At 40.3% G+C, this 14,732-nt stretch overlaps 2 protein-coding genes across 10 annotated transcripts in view; one reads left to right on the forward strand and one right to left on the reverse strand.

The window, feature by feature from the left end:
• The window catches only part of LOC147022980 (uncharacterized), a 268,630-nt gene that overhangs the window by 71,065 nt on the left and 182,833 nt on the right, over nucleotides 1-14,732 (reverse strand). For both annotated transcript variants that reach the window (XR_015059979.1, XM_085887986.1), the window contains one exon: nucleotides 11,022-11,095. Coding sequence is in view for 1 of the 2 variants with exons in the window: in XM_085887986.1 (XP_085744112.1) it covers nucleotides 11,022-11,095 (74 nt within the window). In the remaining variant the exon portion in view is untranslated. The remainder of the gene's footprint in view (nucleotides 1-11,021; nucleotides 11,096-14,732) is intronic.
• LOC147022981 (uncharacterized) overlaps nucleotides 1-14,732 on the forward strand; it is a 140,995-nt gene that overhangs the window by 54,699 nt on the left and 71,564 nt on the right. The gene's annotated exons all lie outside the window — the stretch shown is intronic.

A 14,732-nucleotide genomic window follows, 5' to 3' on the forward strand; every position in this document is an offset into this window, starting at 1 on the left:
TTTAGATCATTCTGTCATAATAAAAATTGTTCTGGATTCGATCCTGCCCACTATTTCACAGCTCCTGGTTTAGCTTGGAATGCAATGTTGAAAATGACAAAACAAGATATAGATTTAATCAGTGATGTTGATATGCTTTTGATGATTGAGAAGTCCAAGAGAGGTGGAATATCACAAGTATGTTCAAAAAGATATGCTAAAGCAAATAATAAATATCTTCCAAATTATGATAGTGAAAAAGATAGTAATTATTTGATGTATTTTGATGCTAATAATTTGTATGGATGGGCAATGTCTCAATCTCTGCCTTATGCTAAATTAGAGTGGGTGGAAGAAAAGGATTATGAAAAGGCTTTGATGAATATTGTTATTTCTTCTCAAGAGTAATTGAATGATGAAGAAGAAGGTTATTATTTTGAAGTTGATTTGAGGTACCCGAGTGATCTTCTTAATAAGCATGAAGACCTTCCTTTTGCATGTGAGAAAGAAACCCCAAAGAAAGAATGGTTCAGTGATTATCATAAAAGTTTTAATATTAAAGGCAAATCACCAGAAAAGTTATTCACAACATTCTATGATAAAGAGGGATATGTTTTGCATCAGAGAAGCTTAAAACAGTTTTTGAGAGAAGGATTGAGAGTAGCTAAAATTCATAGAGTTTTAAAATTTAAACAAAGTCCTTGGGTGAAAAAGTATATTCAATTCAATACAGATATGAGAGCAAATACAAAAGTAAAATTTGAAGGGGACTTTTATAAATTAATGAATAATGCTGTATTTGGAAAGACTATGGAAAATGTTAGAAACAGGCAAAACATTAGATTCGCAACATCTTGGAAAGAAGCTTCGAGATTGATAAATAAACCAAGTTTTGAGAGAGAAGAGGTTTTTTCAGAGAACTTTTCTGCAATTCATATGAAAAAGAAAGTATTGTAATGGATAAACCAATTTATATTGGAACAGCAGTTCTTGATTTATCAAAGATATTGATGTATGATTATTTGTATAATGACTTAAAGAAAGAGTATGGTGAAAATGTTTCATTGTTGTATATGGACACTGATAGTTTTATCCTAGATATAAAAACTGATGATGTTTATAAAGATATGAAGAAAAATATTGGAGTATATGATACAAGTAATTTCAGCAAGAAGAGTGAGTTATTTTCCAAAAAGAATGAAAAGGTTATTGGTAAGTTTAAGGATGAGTTGGGTGGAAAAGTAATGAGTGAGTTTATTGGATTGAGAGCAAAGGCATATGCTTATAAGTATGGTGATCAGATTGATAAAAGGTTAAAGGGAATAAAGAAATATGTAATAAATAAATCAATAACTTTTAGAAATTATTATAATTGTTTGATGAATAAGAGAGAAGAATATAGGAAAATGAATACAATAAGAAGTTATAAACATAACATATATAGTGAAGAAGTAAATAAAAAGATATTAGGAGCCTTTGATGATAAGAGATTTATTTTAGATAATGGAATAGATTGTGTTCCATATGGATATTGTATGATAGAGTGAATAGAATAGATTGTGTTTTAACGATGGGAAGATGGGTTAGGGTTTTTTAAGGGCTACCGCCGCGTTTTTTCGCAATATATAAATGGTCAAACCAAGTATTAATCAAACTAAAGAGTGGAGAAAATCTCAGTCTTGGTATATAAATGGAAAACATAATGAATGTGAAAAATATCAAATAAGTCTTATTGAAAAAATAACTAAAACAAAGGTAAATAAAACAAACAAGCGAATCAATTTAAAAACTAGTAAGTTAGAGGATGTAAAGAAAAAAAATGAATATCCTTGAATGGACTGAAAACTTTGATGGTTATCAATTGAACAATGAAAAAACAATTTACTATAATCTCAAAATGATATGTGGCTCAGGAGGTGGTCAAACAAGAGCATTAAGAGAAGTTTATCATTTCGTAATGGCACAAAAGGGGTATCTTAAAAAATATAAAGATTCAAATGTTTTGTTTTTAAATATTTTAGATGGGGATTATTGTGCAAAGAAAATTAAACTATTGAAGGAATTTGAGAATGAACAAATCTTTATAGGTTCAATGAGTGAGCTAAACAATATGCATTGGTTATTTGATAAAGAGTGTCCCGAGGCTTAGACGTTTCAGATATTTCTTTAGAATCACCTTCAACAAATCACATTACTACTTTGCTACTTGAACTAATCTTTATCTTATTGCATGGGTTATTTGAAAAAAAAGTATCCCCAGGTTAAAAGGGGAGACAAATAAATATACCTTGGGATAAAAAGGGGGTTTATTTGTTAGGAAAAAAAATATGAATCGCTGAAAATCCCCCATTCATTTACATGGGGAAAAATGAGCCAGAATCAGTATATTCACCCTACTGACGCTAACCATAACCTTGACGTGTTTCGACTTATGAGCACCTTACAAGTAACGTGTGTCGATGTGTGTCAACGATCGCATATCGTGCGTACAACTTATTCCCATCGCATGCAGAGCGTGTGTCATACGGCAAGTGCGTCGTAAAATTTTCAACATGTTTAAAATTACAAGACGTACTCCACTTACTACGACGTATGATAGCGTACTTTAGCGTTCTATTCACGTATACCAAACTTACCCATACCGTATTCAACGTGCGCCAGCGTTTTAGACGCATTTTTCAGAGGTCGGCATACGCTGGCAAGATCGCCAAGGTGTGACTGCGATGTTGACACTTCCATTTCTGCGGCGGTTATGATTTGAACCATTGTGCGGCAGCCTTTTAATAGGCTACGCCACGTGATCGTCGGCAATACGTGCAGCGCGCTATGCATAAGTTAGACCAGGGGTCAGGAACGTTTTTGACTCAGAGAGCCATTAAAGCAAAATATTTGGAAATCTATTTCAGTGAGAGCCATATAATATATTTTAAGACTGAATTCAACTAAATGTGAGTATAATAAGCCTCTGAATTTATTCTTTTAAATAATGTTGTTATAATACTCACCATTAATGGGACTTCTGGTGCTGCATGGATTTGCTGATGGCTTTGTAGTCTGGTTGGTACTTGGTGAGGTTAAGCTTCATGCAAGCGTTGAGGCTTTCATCCGTTAGACGTGATTGTAGGTTGGACTTGATGTTTTTAAGATGTGAGAATGACTGCTCACATGCATACGTAGATCCAAACAAGGTCAATACAGCAATACTCACACGCTGCAGTGTGTGGTATGTGACAGGAAGCGCGTTCCAAGTTTTGATAATCAGCTCGTCTTCGGGTTGAAGTTTTTTCATTTCTGTCCACATGTGCTTGCTCGCCAACTCTGCTTTCTGTCGTGCGATTCTTTCCAAATCTTCATTCAGTGACTTGAACTTCTTCACCCACATGTCTGAGGCCTTCAGGTCAGCCACTTCTGCTTCAAAATCTCTGACGGAGACACCAGGAATGTAACTCAGGTCGGCTGTGTTCAGTGAACACTCGTTTGGATGGGTGATGAACTTAAAAAGACGAGTGTGCTCACGAAATTCTCCAAAGCGTGCTTTGAATGACTAGGAGACTGGATGTGAAGCCAGCTAACTGGTGGAGATCAAAGTTTTGAGTGGGCTCACTTGCTGTGCATGCATCTTTAAATTGTCTCAGTTTTTCAAAATGTAGTAAACGGCCTGTTTCAAGATCCATGATAAAGAGCTCCAGCTTGTTTTCAAAAGCAAACACGGCTTGTTGAAGGGATAACACTGTATTTCCAATGCCTTGCATTTTCACGTTGAGCTCGTTCAGATGTTCAGTCATATCCACAAGATAGTAAAACTTGAGGAGCCACTCAGTTTCGGCTAGCTCAGGATGCTCAATCCCTTTCATTTCAAGGAAAGTCCGGATTTCGTTCAGGCAAGCCGCAAAACGGCTAAGCACCTTCCCTCTTGACAACCAACGCACATTGCTGTGCAAAAGCAGACCGTGATAGTTATTTCCAACTTCATCCAGCAGTGTTTTAAACTGGTGACCATTTAAGGCTCGGGCAACAATAAAGTTGATCACACGAATGACCAGCGACATCACTTCGCCAAGCTGCCCATCACACATCTGAGCACAAAGTGCCTCCTGGTGTAGAATGCAATGGAAACTTAGGATGGGTCTATTTTCATGTTCACGGAGAAGCGCCACAAATCCTTTGTTTTTCCCCACCATACACGGAGCACCATCAGTACACACCGAGATAAGTTTATCCATTCGTAGATTTTTTTCTTGAGCGAACTCCATGAAAGACTTGAATAAATACTCACCTCTTGTGGACCCTTTTATTGGCAGAACAGCAAGACTTTCTTCGCGCAGTGTATCACCAGCAGCATATCTTGCAATCACACTGAACTGCGACAAATGGCTTACGTCTGTTGACTCATCCAAAGCCAGGGAAAAGAACGGCGCTGTATTTATGTCCTTCACTTGCGTTTCCTCCACTTGGTTTGCCATCATGATGGTACGATCATGAACAGTTCTTGCCGACAGAGGCATGTCTTGTATCCGTTTGATTATCTTGTCTTTGTTCGGAAGATCATCAAAAAGTTCATTGGCGACATCCAGCATGAACGTTTTTGCATACTCACCATCTGTGAATGGTTTTCCGTTCCTCACTATTGCTAAAGATCCAGCAAAGCTGGCGGAATTATAGTCACCTTGCCGGGTCCATACGCGGAGTTGCTGCTGGCTGGCTTGTACCCTGCTCAGTAGCTCTTGGCACGCTTTCTTTCTGCTGTCTCCCACAGGGTATTTTGATGCAAAGGTAGCATGGCGCGTGTCGAAGTGCCGCTTTATATTCGACCGTTTCATCGATGCAATTTTGTCATTGCAAATTAGACACACCACAGAACCTGCTCTCTCCGCAAAGGCGAATTCTTCGGCCCATTCGTCCTGAAATGTACGATACTCCTCATCTTTTTTTCTTTTCGCCATCTTCTTCGTCGAAGGGTTAGCTTTGAGCAAATGAGAGAGAGGGAGATGTTGACCCAAGTGAGTCTGGCTGGCCTGCGCACGGGCTGACATACTCGAGAGGTGCGGCGTGGCCGGCCGACTCTGGGATGCTGTCGCCTCAGCGGTGGCGCGTGATTGGTCGAGATGAATTCCGTGACGCATCTCGGCGGCGGCACGTCATTGGAGGAACCGAAATCACGAGTCACCTCAGCGGTAGCGCGTGATTGGTCGAGATGAATTCCGTGACGCGTCTCGGCGGCACGTCATTGGAGGAACCAAAATCACGAGTCGCCTCAGCGGTGGCGCGTGATTGGTCGAGATGAATTCCGTGACGCGTCTCGGCGGCGGCACGTCATTGGAGGAACCGAAATCACTACTCGCGTCGGCCGCATGACTGGACGAAACAAAAACCGCTTCAGACAATTCGGAGGTGTTTTTTCTTCTCTCCTTCTGCCAAGTTCAGCCCTGCACGTGAATGAAGCACGACACCATTCAAACTATAGGTAAAGCTTCTGCGAGAAATATTGGGCTTTCCAAGTATTAAACTCCAATTTTATCTGCGAGCCAGATGCAATCATCAAAAGAGCCATACCTGGCTCGCGAGCCACACGTTCCCGACCCCTGAGTTAGACTATCGTTGGGCATAGGTTGTGAAGGCCGACAACAGGCTCAGCATTCGTTGGTATAAGTTATCTATAACACAACGAAACGTTCTGTGTCCGTTACTAATACGTTATGCATAAGACCAAGTCGTTATGAATGCGTCCGAATCTTTTAAAAAAACATCAAAAGTTCAACGTAAGCTAGCGGTTTACATACATTTTAATACGTTGCCATTGCCTGCTAAAACGTCAAGGTGTGACTGGGCCTTTAGTTAAAACCTTCAAAACTCTCAAGCATGAAAAAAGGTCTAAAAAGATTCAAGTGTTCTGAAGCTCCAAATCGTCAAGGGTCCAAGCTGTCTAATCTGTATGAAGGGTGTAAGGGGTCTTTGGGGATTTAGGAGTCGAAAGGGTCTTTAAGAGCCTTAGGCATCTCCGGATTGTCAAAGGGAATTAGGGGTTTTAAAGGCCTTAGGGGTCTTAAGGGTCTTCAAAATCATAAAGGGTCTTTGGGGTCTTAAAGGGTCTTCGGGGTCTTAAAGGTCTAAGGAATCTTTGGGGTCTAAAGGGTCTTCGGTGTCCTAAGGGTCTTCGGGGTCATTGAAGGCTGAGGTGGTGGATGAAAATATCCTTTCGGATAATCCCGGGTCGGACTTTGTCTGCGTGCCAAATGTTGTGGTTGTTGGCCCGGTCTTTGCAAAAATACGCGACAGACAAAGACAGACGACAATTTTTAGATCCTCGTGGAGGATCTCGAAGTCTTACTTACGTTGTTGTTCTTTTGGACTTTTTTGTTTCACAGCCTACAGTTTTCATCGAAACTTCCTGAAACTTGGCATATATATGTAAAAAATACCCTGCGCAGACAGTAACCATCTCCAATTTTGAAAATTCCTCCTAGAAAAAAAAGTTATGACGTCAAAATATCTCCGCTAATGGAAATCGCCTAAAAAATTATCTCCAAAACGAGGCAAGCTTTTTGAATTCTGTTTGCGAGAATCGAACAGGGCATTAGCAGAGATGAATTACCGCACATATAATGCATCACTATGACGTCATTTCAATTTCTATGACGTCATTCCTAATTTTTGACATTTTTTGTTTCACAACCCATAGTTTTCATCGGATATTCATGAAACTTGCCATGTATATGCAGAAAGCCCACGCGCAGCCAGTAACCATCTCCAATTTTGGGAATTCTTCCTAGAAAAAAAAGTTGACATCATATCTCCGCGAATGGAAATCGCCTATACCATTATCTCCGAAACTAGGCAAGCTGTTTGAATTTTGTTTGCGGGAATCAAGCCGGGCATTAGCACAGATAATTTATCCCAACCCTACTACATCACAATGACGTCATATTCGTTTTTATAATGTCATCATTAAGACGACGAGGATCTTAGCTCATTTGAGCTTGTTATTTATTAAATTATGGCTCGGCTGGGTTTTTTTGTGTCTTCCCAAGGGGACTGGAGGCTATTGTAATATGTTTGTTTGCGAGTCCACACATCGATTAAATTATATTTAGATCGGTTACTCTCAACTCTAACATGACTGCAGTTTTTTTACTCTGCAGTTAAAAGTTCTTTCTAGTATTTTTCAGTAATGATATTGGAACAAAACTGTGTAATTAACGTAATAACAAATGAATAATGTACGGATTCTGGGCAGTAACTGCAGCCACAGCAATTTATGTTTCAAAATACCATTCACAGTATTTGCAGTGCCCGTGAGACCACAACGAGCCTCAACTAGGTGCCCTGGTTGGCCCATGCTGCAAGGCTTACGGGCTCAACTGGTACGACCAGGTACATAGCCTTGGCCACAGATCGACATCGTTGGTTAATTGAACCATAAAATTTTTATGTCTAATTTAACCATAAGTTGATTTTATACCTTGAATGTGGATTATGTCTAAGCTCCACACATTCATTTCTCAGTGTGGATTATGTTAAGCTCCACACACCTGGTGCGTTTGTCTACACCGAGATCTCGTGCAAGTAATATCGTTTATTCGAAGGCATTTAATAAAATGATGTCACATGCACTCAGCTTTGCACAGCAATGAAATGGGATTATATATTTTACATTTAAAATACATATATGCTAAATTAGGATGTCTGCACTCAACGGCTTGTTCTCCGAAAAGGGTCGCACAGACCAATACAAGGGTGAGCTTCTCCATTATTTAATGCTTTGTCTTGGTCACTCTTATATGTGCATCCAGATTTCTGATAATTATCTATTTGATATTATCTCTAGTAAATCAATTTTTTGACGGTATGTTTTGGGGAAAATTGAAGCGTACCAAAGACCAATGTAGCTTTGCAAAAATCATACTTTTTCTTGCACCTTGCTAAAACGAATTCAACTGCACAACACAAGGAAGCAAGAGATGACAAAGAAGACTGTCGTACTCTTTTGAAGTATCTGCTACAGAATTCTCCCAGTCTGCACATGGCAGGGCAGACCATGGCCATTTTATTATTATTTTTATTCAAACCTCTTGTCCATCGCAGTAGGATTTTAAATAAATTGTTCACTGAAACTGCTTATTAATTAAAAAATCATTTATTCCGTTGTATGTGACAAAAATTCATTCCAGTCCGCTTGTGACCGACCACATGACCCTCACATTCAACAGCAATAAGCATGCTTGTTTCCCATGTGACTGCATTCTCCTGGCCATAGCAAGAAACCCTTCACTTGAAAATTATCCTGCAATATGTAAATTGCCTTTGGGAGATAGTTTAGGCATCAGCATGAATACATCCATCCCAGGACTGCAGCTGTCCAGTTTGAATCTGAGCCTGATTTTGATATCACACAGAGTGTGGAATGGATATAAATTTACTCTATTGGAGATTCATTAGAGAGGTCAAGGTGTGAGAAAACATCACAAACCTACATTTTGTTTTTACCTCCCAGGGAGGTGAAAACAGAATGTAATAGTTTGTTTTTTTTCGAAAGAATCCGTGCTATAGATAATAAATAAACCTCCCCAGCTTATCAGTTGAGATAAAGCAGGGGAAAGGAAAATTGGGGACTGGAAGATAAATTTGCAAAGGGTGAGGGAGAAGGGAGTAAAACAGGAGACTGAAACTTTACCGACATCATTCTCTCATTCTCTCTCTACCTCTCTACCTCTCTCTCTCAACCTCTCTCCTGGTTGCATCATTGGTTGGGACGCGGCTGTGCCGCTGATGCAGTGTCCCCCTTACCAGTGCACTGGTGCTCATTTTGCTGACCTCGGAAGGATGACAGGCTGAGTCAACCTCCTGGTGTATTAATTCAGCAGCCCAACAGGGCTTGAACTCGGGAACCAAGGATCCCAAGCCGCCACCCCAACCACTAAGCCAACACCAGGATACAGATCATTAACTTATAACCTTGGAGTTATGAAGGACAGGGCCTAATATCTGTATTGTTCACCAACTGTCCTTGGGAGTTTTTCATTCCCACAAACACGATAACTTTTCTGACAAAGACTGTTGAATCCATGCAAAATGTTTTCTTCATTAAACAGCAGAAACAATAGGAGCAGTGTTGCCTCCATTTGAGCTGGTCATGCCTTTGCAGCCCTGCCATTTTTTTTTTTTGGATGCTGACAGAAAGTTCCCACCTTTCTCTTTTTACTGATATTGTATTGATCATTATATATAATAAGTACACAATTGTTATTACCCTCGCCGAAGGAGAGGGTATTGCATTTAGGTCCGTTTGTGACTTGGCAAAAAAAATTTTTTGACAAGTATGTTGATTGCCTCCGTTTGTTTGTGTGTTTGTTTGTGTTTGTTTTTATGTCTGTTTGTCTGTCCGCTCGCCTCCAGCCCAAACCGCTCAACTGATCGTTCTGAAATTTTCAGACATTAATGTCACTGACCCTGCGATGGTCACACATTGAAGTTTCATCAAATTTGGTCGATCAAAAAGGTCTACATAGACCAATAGGCCAATTTGAGCCAAATTTTCTAAAATCCTCAAATTCAATCTGATGGACTTGAAATTTGAAGGGCATTAATATCAGGTCATTGAATTCAACCACCTATTACTTTTGAGGTTATCTCAGGTCAAAAGATCAACATTGGCCAAAACATCAACCCAAAATAGGCCAAATTTTTTAATTGTTTCTAAAATTGTCAATTTTAATCTCATTGACTTGAAATTTAAAGACCATTTGCACATCAGTTGGGCGAATTCAACCTCCTATTAATCTTAAGATGAACCTAGGCCAAAAGGCCAATTTGGGCCAGATTTTCTAAAATCCTCAATTTTCATCCGATTGACTTGAAATTTGAAGATAATTTGCATATGCGCTCGCTGAACTCAATCACCTATTAATTTTGAGGTCAACGTGCACCAAAAGGACAATGTACACCAAATTTATAAAATCCTCAATTTTCATCTGATTGACTTGAAATTTGAAGAGCATTTGAATGTCAGGTCACTGAATTCAAAATTTAATGATCTGTATTCAGATTAATTTTGAGGTAAACATAGACCAAAATGTCAACATGGATCAAAAGGTCAACATAGGCCCAAGGTCAACAACGAAGGTGTTATTTCTAAAATCCTCAATTTTCATCCCATTGACTTGAAATTTTAAGAGGATTTGCATATCGTGTCACTGAATTCAACCATCAATTATTTTTGAGGTCAACATAGGCCAAAAGATCAACATACGCCGGATTTCTAAAATTGTCATTTTTCATCCGATTGACTTGAAATTTGAAGAGGAGTTGCTAAATTGGTCAATGAATTGAACCACCAATCATTTTTGAGGTCAAATTTGTCTTATGGATTTTGCAAGTCTCGTGCTCTGCAAGACGTGTTCTTCTTATTTGTTTATTTGTTCATCTGCACAGAACTTTAATGTTTTTCTCCTCAAACGCTCGTTGGATCAAGACGACATTTTCACTAGAGGAGCAACTACTCAAACAGAATGTTTTATTGATAATTATAACGTCATATGTCACAGCCATGTTGGAAAAACAGAAAAACTTTTGATCTTTGTATCTCTGAAACCGCACCAAGGAAAAAATAGAAACTTGGCACATGGCTAGTACTCCTCATGGGGAATAAGAGATTTTTTTATGACGTCAGAGGTGCCTTTGTTATGACGTAATAATGTCATATGTATAATGCTACATCTGATCAGTTTGAAAATGTTTGAGGGTCATCTCGGGATAAAATGGTCCACAGAAAAAAAATTGATGACATCATCAGTCACTTTATTCGGCAGCCATATTGTTTTAAATATATATAAAAACCTTCAAAAATCTTCTCTGAAGTGGCTGAACAGATCAAGGCGAAACTTTACATGTATGACCGCCTCTTGAGGAACAAAAGGTTCACACACTTGATGTGAGGAGGAGAGAGTGGATGGGATAGAGAGAGAGAGAGAGAGGTGGTGGGAGGAGAGTGCTGCACACTATTATGTGGGGGGCGGCGAGCAGGGGACAGAGAGGGGGGGGCTCACCTCAGTTTCATAAGCAGGCCGATTCAACAATGTGTTTGCCGTCCCTCGGATGGATGTAATACTGGATGTCCCATCTGCCGGCATAAGTACAGGATTGAACAAAATGGGGTACGTTCAAACAGCATATTCAAACAGGTTCAAACAGCCGGGGTTCAAACACCATGTACCATTTTAAAAGAGATTATAACATGAGCTTCCCTTGAGGGATGACAGTCGTACTGCAGCTGGCACCCTGTGTACACGCTATAGAACTGGAACTATCTGAGGTGGTAATTACTCTTACTATTAAGGTTAGTTGTCTTATCCTATATTTTAAACTTTTGTCACATTTAACTAAGACAATGAAACACATGTTTACATTTATATTTTCTTGTGTAGTTATGGAGAATACTTCATTTACTTTATCACCTAAACATTGTTTTGAATATCAAATTGTAATTTTATTTTCAATAATGATAAGAAACATCAATTGCACCACTGTCGACCTTATCGCCATTGCTTGCAAATGAAAAAATATGGAAGACTACCACTCAAAGTTGAGCAACAGTCATTACAAATATTTAAGCAAAAGACAAATCAAGCAAATGGAAAGGGTGAGAGAATTGTGAAACAGGGGTGTGTGTGTTCCATTAACCAAGTAGCTTTTAGAGAATTGAAAAAGAATTGCTGGCTTGTGATAGCAAGCTGATTGGTAATGGGACACAACCCAGAAATTTCATCAATGCAAAAACAAAAACTGGCATAAAACTTGAAGAAGGGACACAGCCTTGTTTAAAGTAAATACCCTCAGTTATAAGTATTGCTAGATTCTTAAAATTTTCAGATTTCACTCAGATTTCGACACTTATTTAGTCCACAAGCTCCGATTCTCAAATCAGAAGACAGATTCGATTATATACTTTAATTCGTCCGTGACAGACCATCATAGAAACTTGCATCATATAATGCATAAGATCGCTTCTAATTTAAAAATGATAGTACCTACAAAAGTGACGTACACAGCGATTCGAAGCTATGAAGATCAGGCATTTCATGATATGAGTGAGGAAAGTGAAAAAAAATAATTTTGAGTGCTTTAGCATACAGAAACTGTTGTGGCTTGTCCCAAGTCAAGGCTTGTTCCAACTTTTCTGACAAAGTGGAGAGCTTGCTGTCAAACCTCGCCTCAGATTCTGCAACCGGTCCAGACGGCATCAGCCCACATGTCCTAAAAACCTGCTCCTCTGCTCTTGCTCACCCTCTCTCTGTTCTATTCACCCTCTCATTTGCTCAGTCATCTGCCATCTTCTTGGGAATCAGCAAACATTTCCTCCCTGCATAAAAGGTGCAAAAACAGATCCCTGCAACTACAGACCAATCAGCCTTCTCTCAATCATCAGCAAGGTTATGGAATCCATCATCGCTTCAGACATTAAATCCTTCCTCTTCTCCAATGGCTTGATTTCCTATCATCGATTTGGTTTCAGACCAGGTCACTCTACCCTGGATATGCTGCTTTCTTTCTCCCAACAATGGATGGAGGTCCTCAATGCCAGACATGAAATCAGAGCCATATCCCAAGCCATATTGCGTGCTTTTGACATGGTCTGGCACCCTACTCTGCTCAATAAACTCTCTTCCCATGGTATACAAGGCCATCTCCACTCATGGCTCGCAGACTTCCTCTCCTGTTGCAGTCAACGTGTGGCCCTAAATGGAGTTCTCTCATCCTCTCTTCCTGCCCAGGCTAGAGTTCCTCAAGTTAGTGTTCTGGGCCTTGTTCTTTTTCTGGTTTTTTTTATCAATGATCTTTCTGACTCTCTGGAAAATCCTCTTTATCTCTTTGCTGATGACACCACCCTCATCTGTAATCCCTCAGACCAGCAATCAGCAGCTTCTTCGCTCTCTACAGATCTGGGTAAAATCACAAACTGGGCCAACACGTGGAACATGCATTTCAATCCTGACAAATCTCACACTCTCACTATGTCTCTCCAAAAGGACCATTTGGACCCCTCCCCCACCCCAATATATTTTCTCAACAATCGGCGAGAAGAAGTCCTTACATTCAAGCTTCTGGGTCTCACTATCTGCCATGATTTTTCCTGGGAAAGCCACATTTCCAACCTGGACTCCAAAGCCACATTTCCAACCTGGACTGGGAATCCTCCGTCGTGCAAAGTTCTTCTTCAGCCCACCTGAGCTCCTGACCACATACAATGCTTTTGTCAGCAGCCTGATGGAGTCTTGCTCTCGCCTCTGGGCTGGTGCTCCTGCCTCTCCCCTTTCTTGGCTTCAAGCGACGGAAACCAAGGCATTTAGGATCATTGGTATCTCCCACAGTGAGGCTGAGTCTTTTGGCCTCTCACTCTCTCACCACAGGCAGGTCAGTGGTCTTCCTGTCTTCTACTATCTCCTCTCCAGTCTTGCCCCCCTGCTCTGTCTGCGATATATGTCCCCCCCCTCCCCCAAAAAAATTCCACAGGGTGCTTAAAGTCCACTAGCAACCCCCTTCTGGTAAATCTAACAAAATCATGAATCACTGCTCACCTTCACTCTTTCATTCCTCTCATTCCTCTTTTTTTCCCACCTTTGGAACAAACTCCCTCTCTCTCTTCAATCCCATTCTTCCCTCCAGGCCTTCAAAACAGGTGTTCACCACCACCTCTTATCGCCCCCCATCCAAATCATCCATCTTTTCTACCCCCGTTAATCCACCCCAAACCCACCTCCTTCAAATTCCCTGCTTTCCTTCCTGAAAGTCCCTGTAATGTCCATCTTGTATACCCCATGTTCTCCGCCCCATCCCTCTCCCTTCCACAGATATCCTCATGTCTCTGTTCCCCACTGTTCTTTTCTTCCCTCTCCCGCCCCTCTTTTCTCATGCTCCCCTTGCTATGTGTTGTGTGTTAGCTCTCATATGAGCCTTGACAATGTGTACACGCAAAAAAAAAGAAATTGTTGAGCAGGCCAAAACAAAATGGCTGATTAAGACCCCTGTGATGTAACAGCGTGCTGACCAAGATGGCACGCCGCCATATTGGTGAGGCTTTTTGTTTTTTTAATGATGAGCACCCCGTTAATTATCTTCAAAAGGGGTGTTTAAATTTACCCAAATGCTCAGTTTTCATTCATGCACTCCCTTGGAGTTCCTTTGGTGCGCATGCAAAGTTTTGGGCTGTGAGGCTTCATGGTTTTGGAGTTATGGAGTAGGCATGCGCGTTGCCCCCTCCCCCCCCACACACACACACACACACGCACACACACGCACACACACACACACACACACACACACACACACACACACACACACACACACACACTTATTATTGTTGATATTATTATTATCAGTGTGTGTGTGTGTGTGTGTGTGTGTGTGTGTGTGTGTGTGTGTGTGTGTGTGTGTGTGTGTGTGTGTGTGTTGTTTTATCTGGTTTCTTTCTTGGGACTACAGTGTAGTAATTGGTCTTTAATTTGATTATTTTGATTATTTTGATTACGTTAGATCTCAGAACGAATGATATACATTAGAGTTGATTACAATAGCCTCTCCCATCCTTTTGGGAAGGGGCAAACAGTACAGTGATCAATTAGAAGCTTGCCTCATACAGGGAACCTAAAGATTGACCTGAACTTGAACTTGTCCATGGCATCAGCCAGAAGTGACATACTTGTGAAATAAATCATTCGCTATTTTGCATATATACAGCAGGTGAAGCAGAAAGTTTAATG

This window comes from Eptatretus burgeri, chromosome 7 (genome assembly GCF_056783735.1).
Source record: "Eptatretus burgeri isolate ZD-2024b chromosome 7, Ebu_testis_v1, whole genome shotgun sequence".
NCBI lineage: Eukaryota > Metazoa > Chordata > Myxini > Myxiniformes > Myxinidae > Eptatretus > Eptatretus burgeri.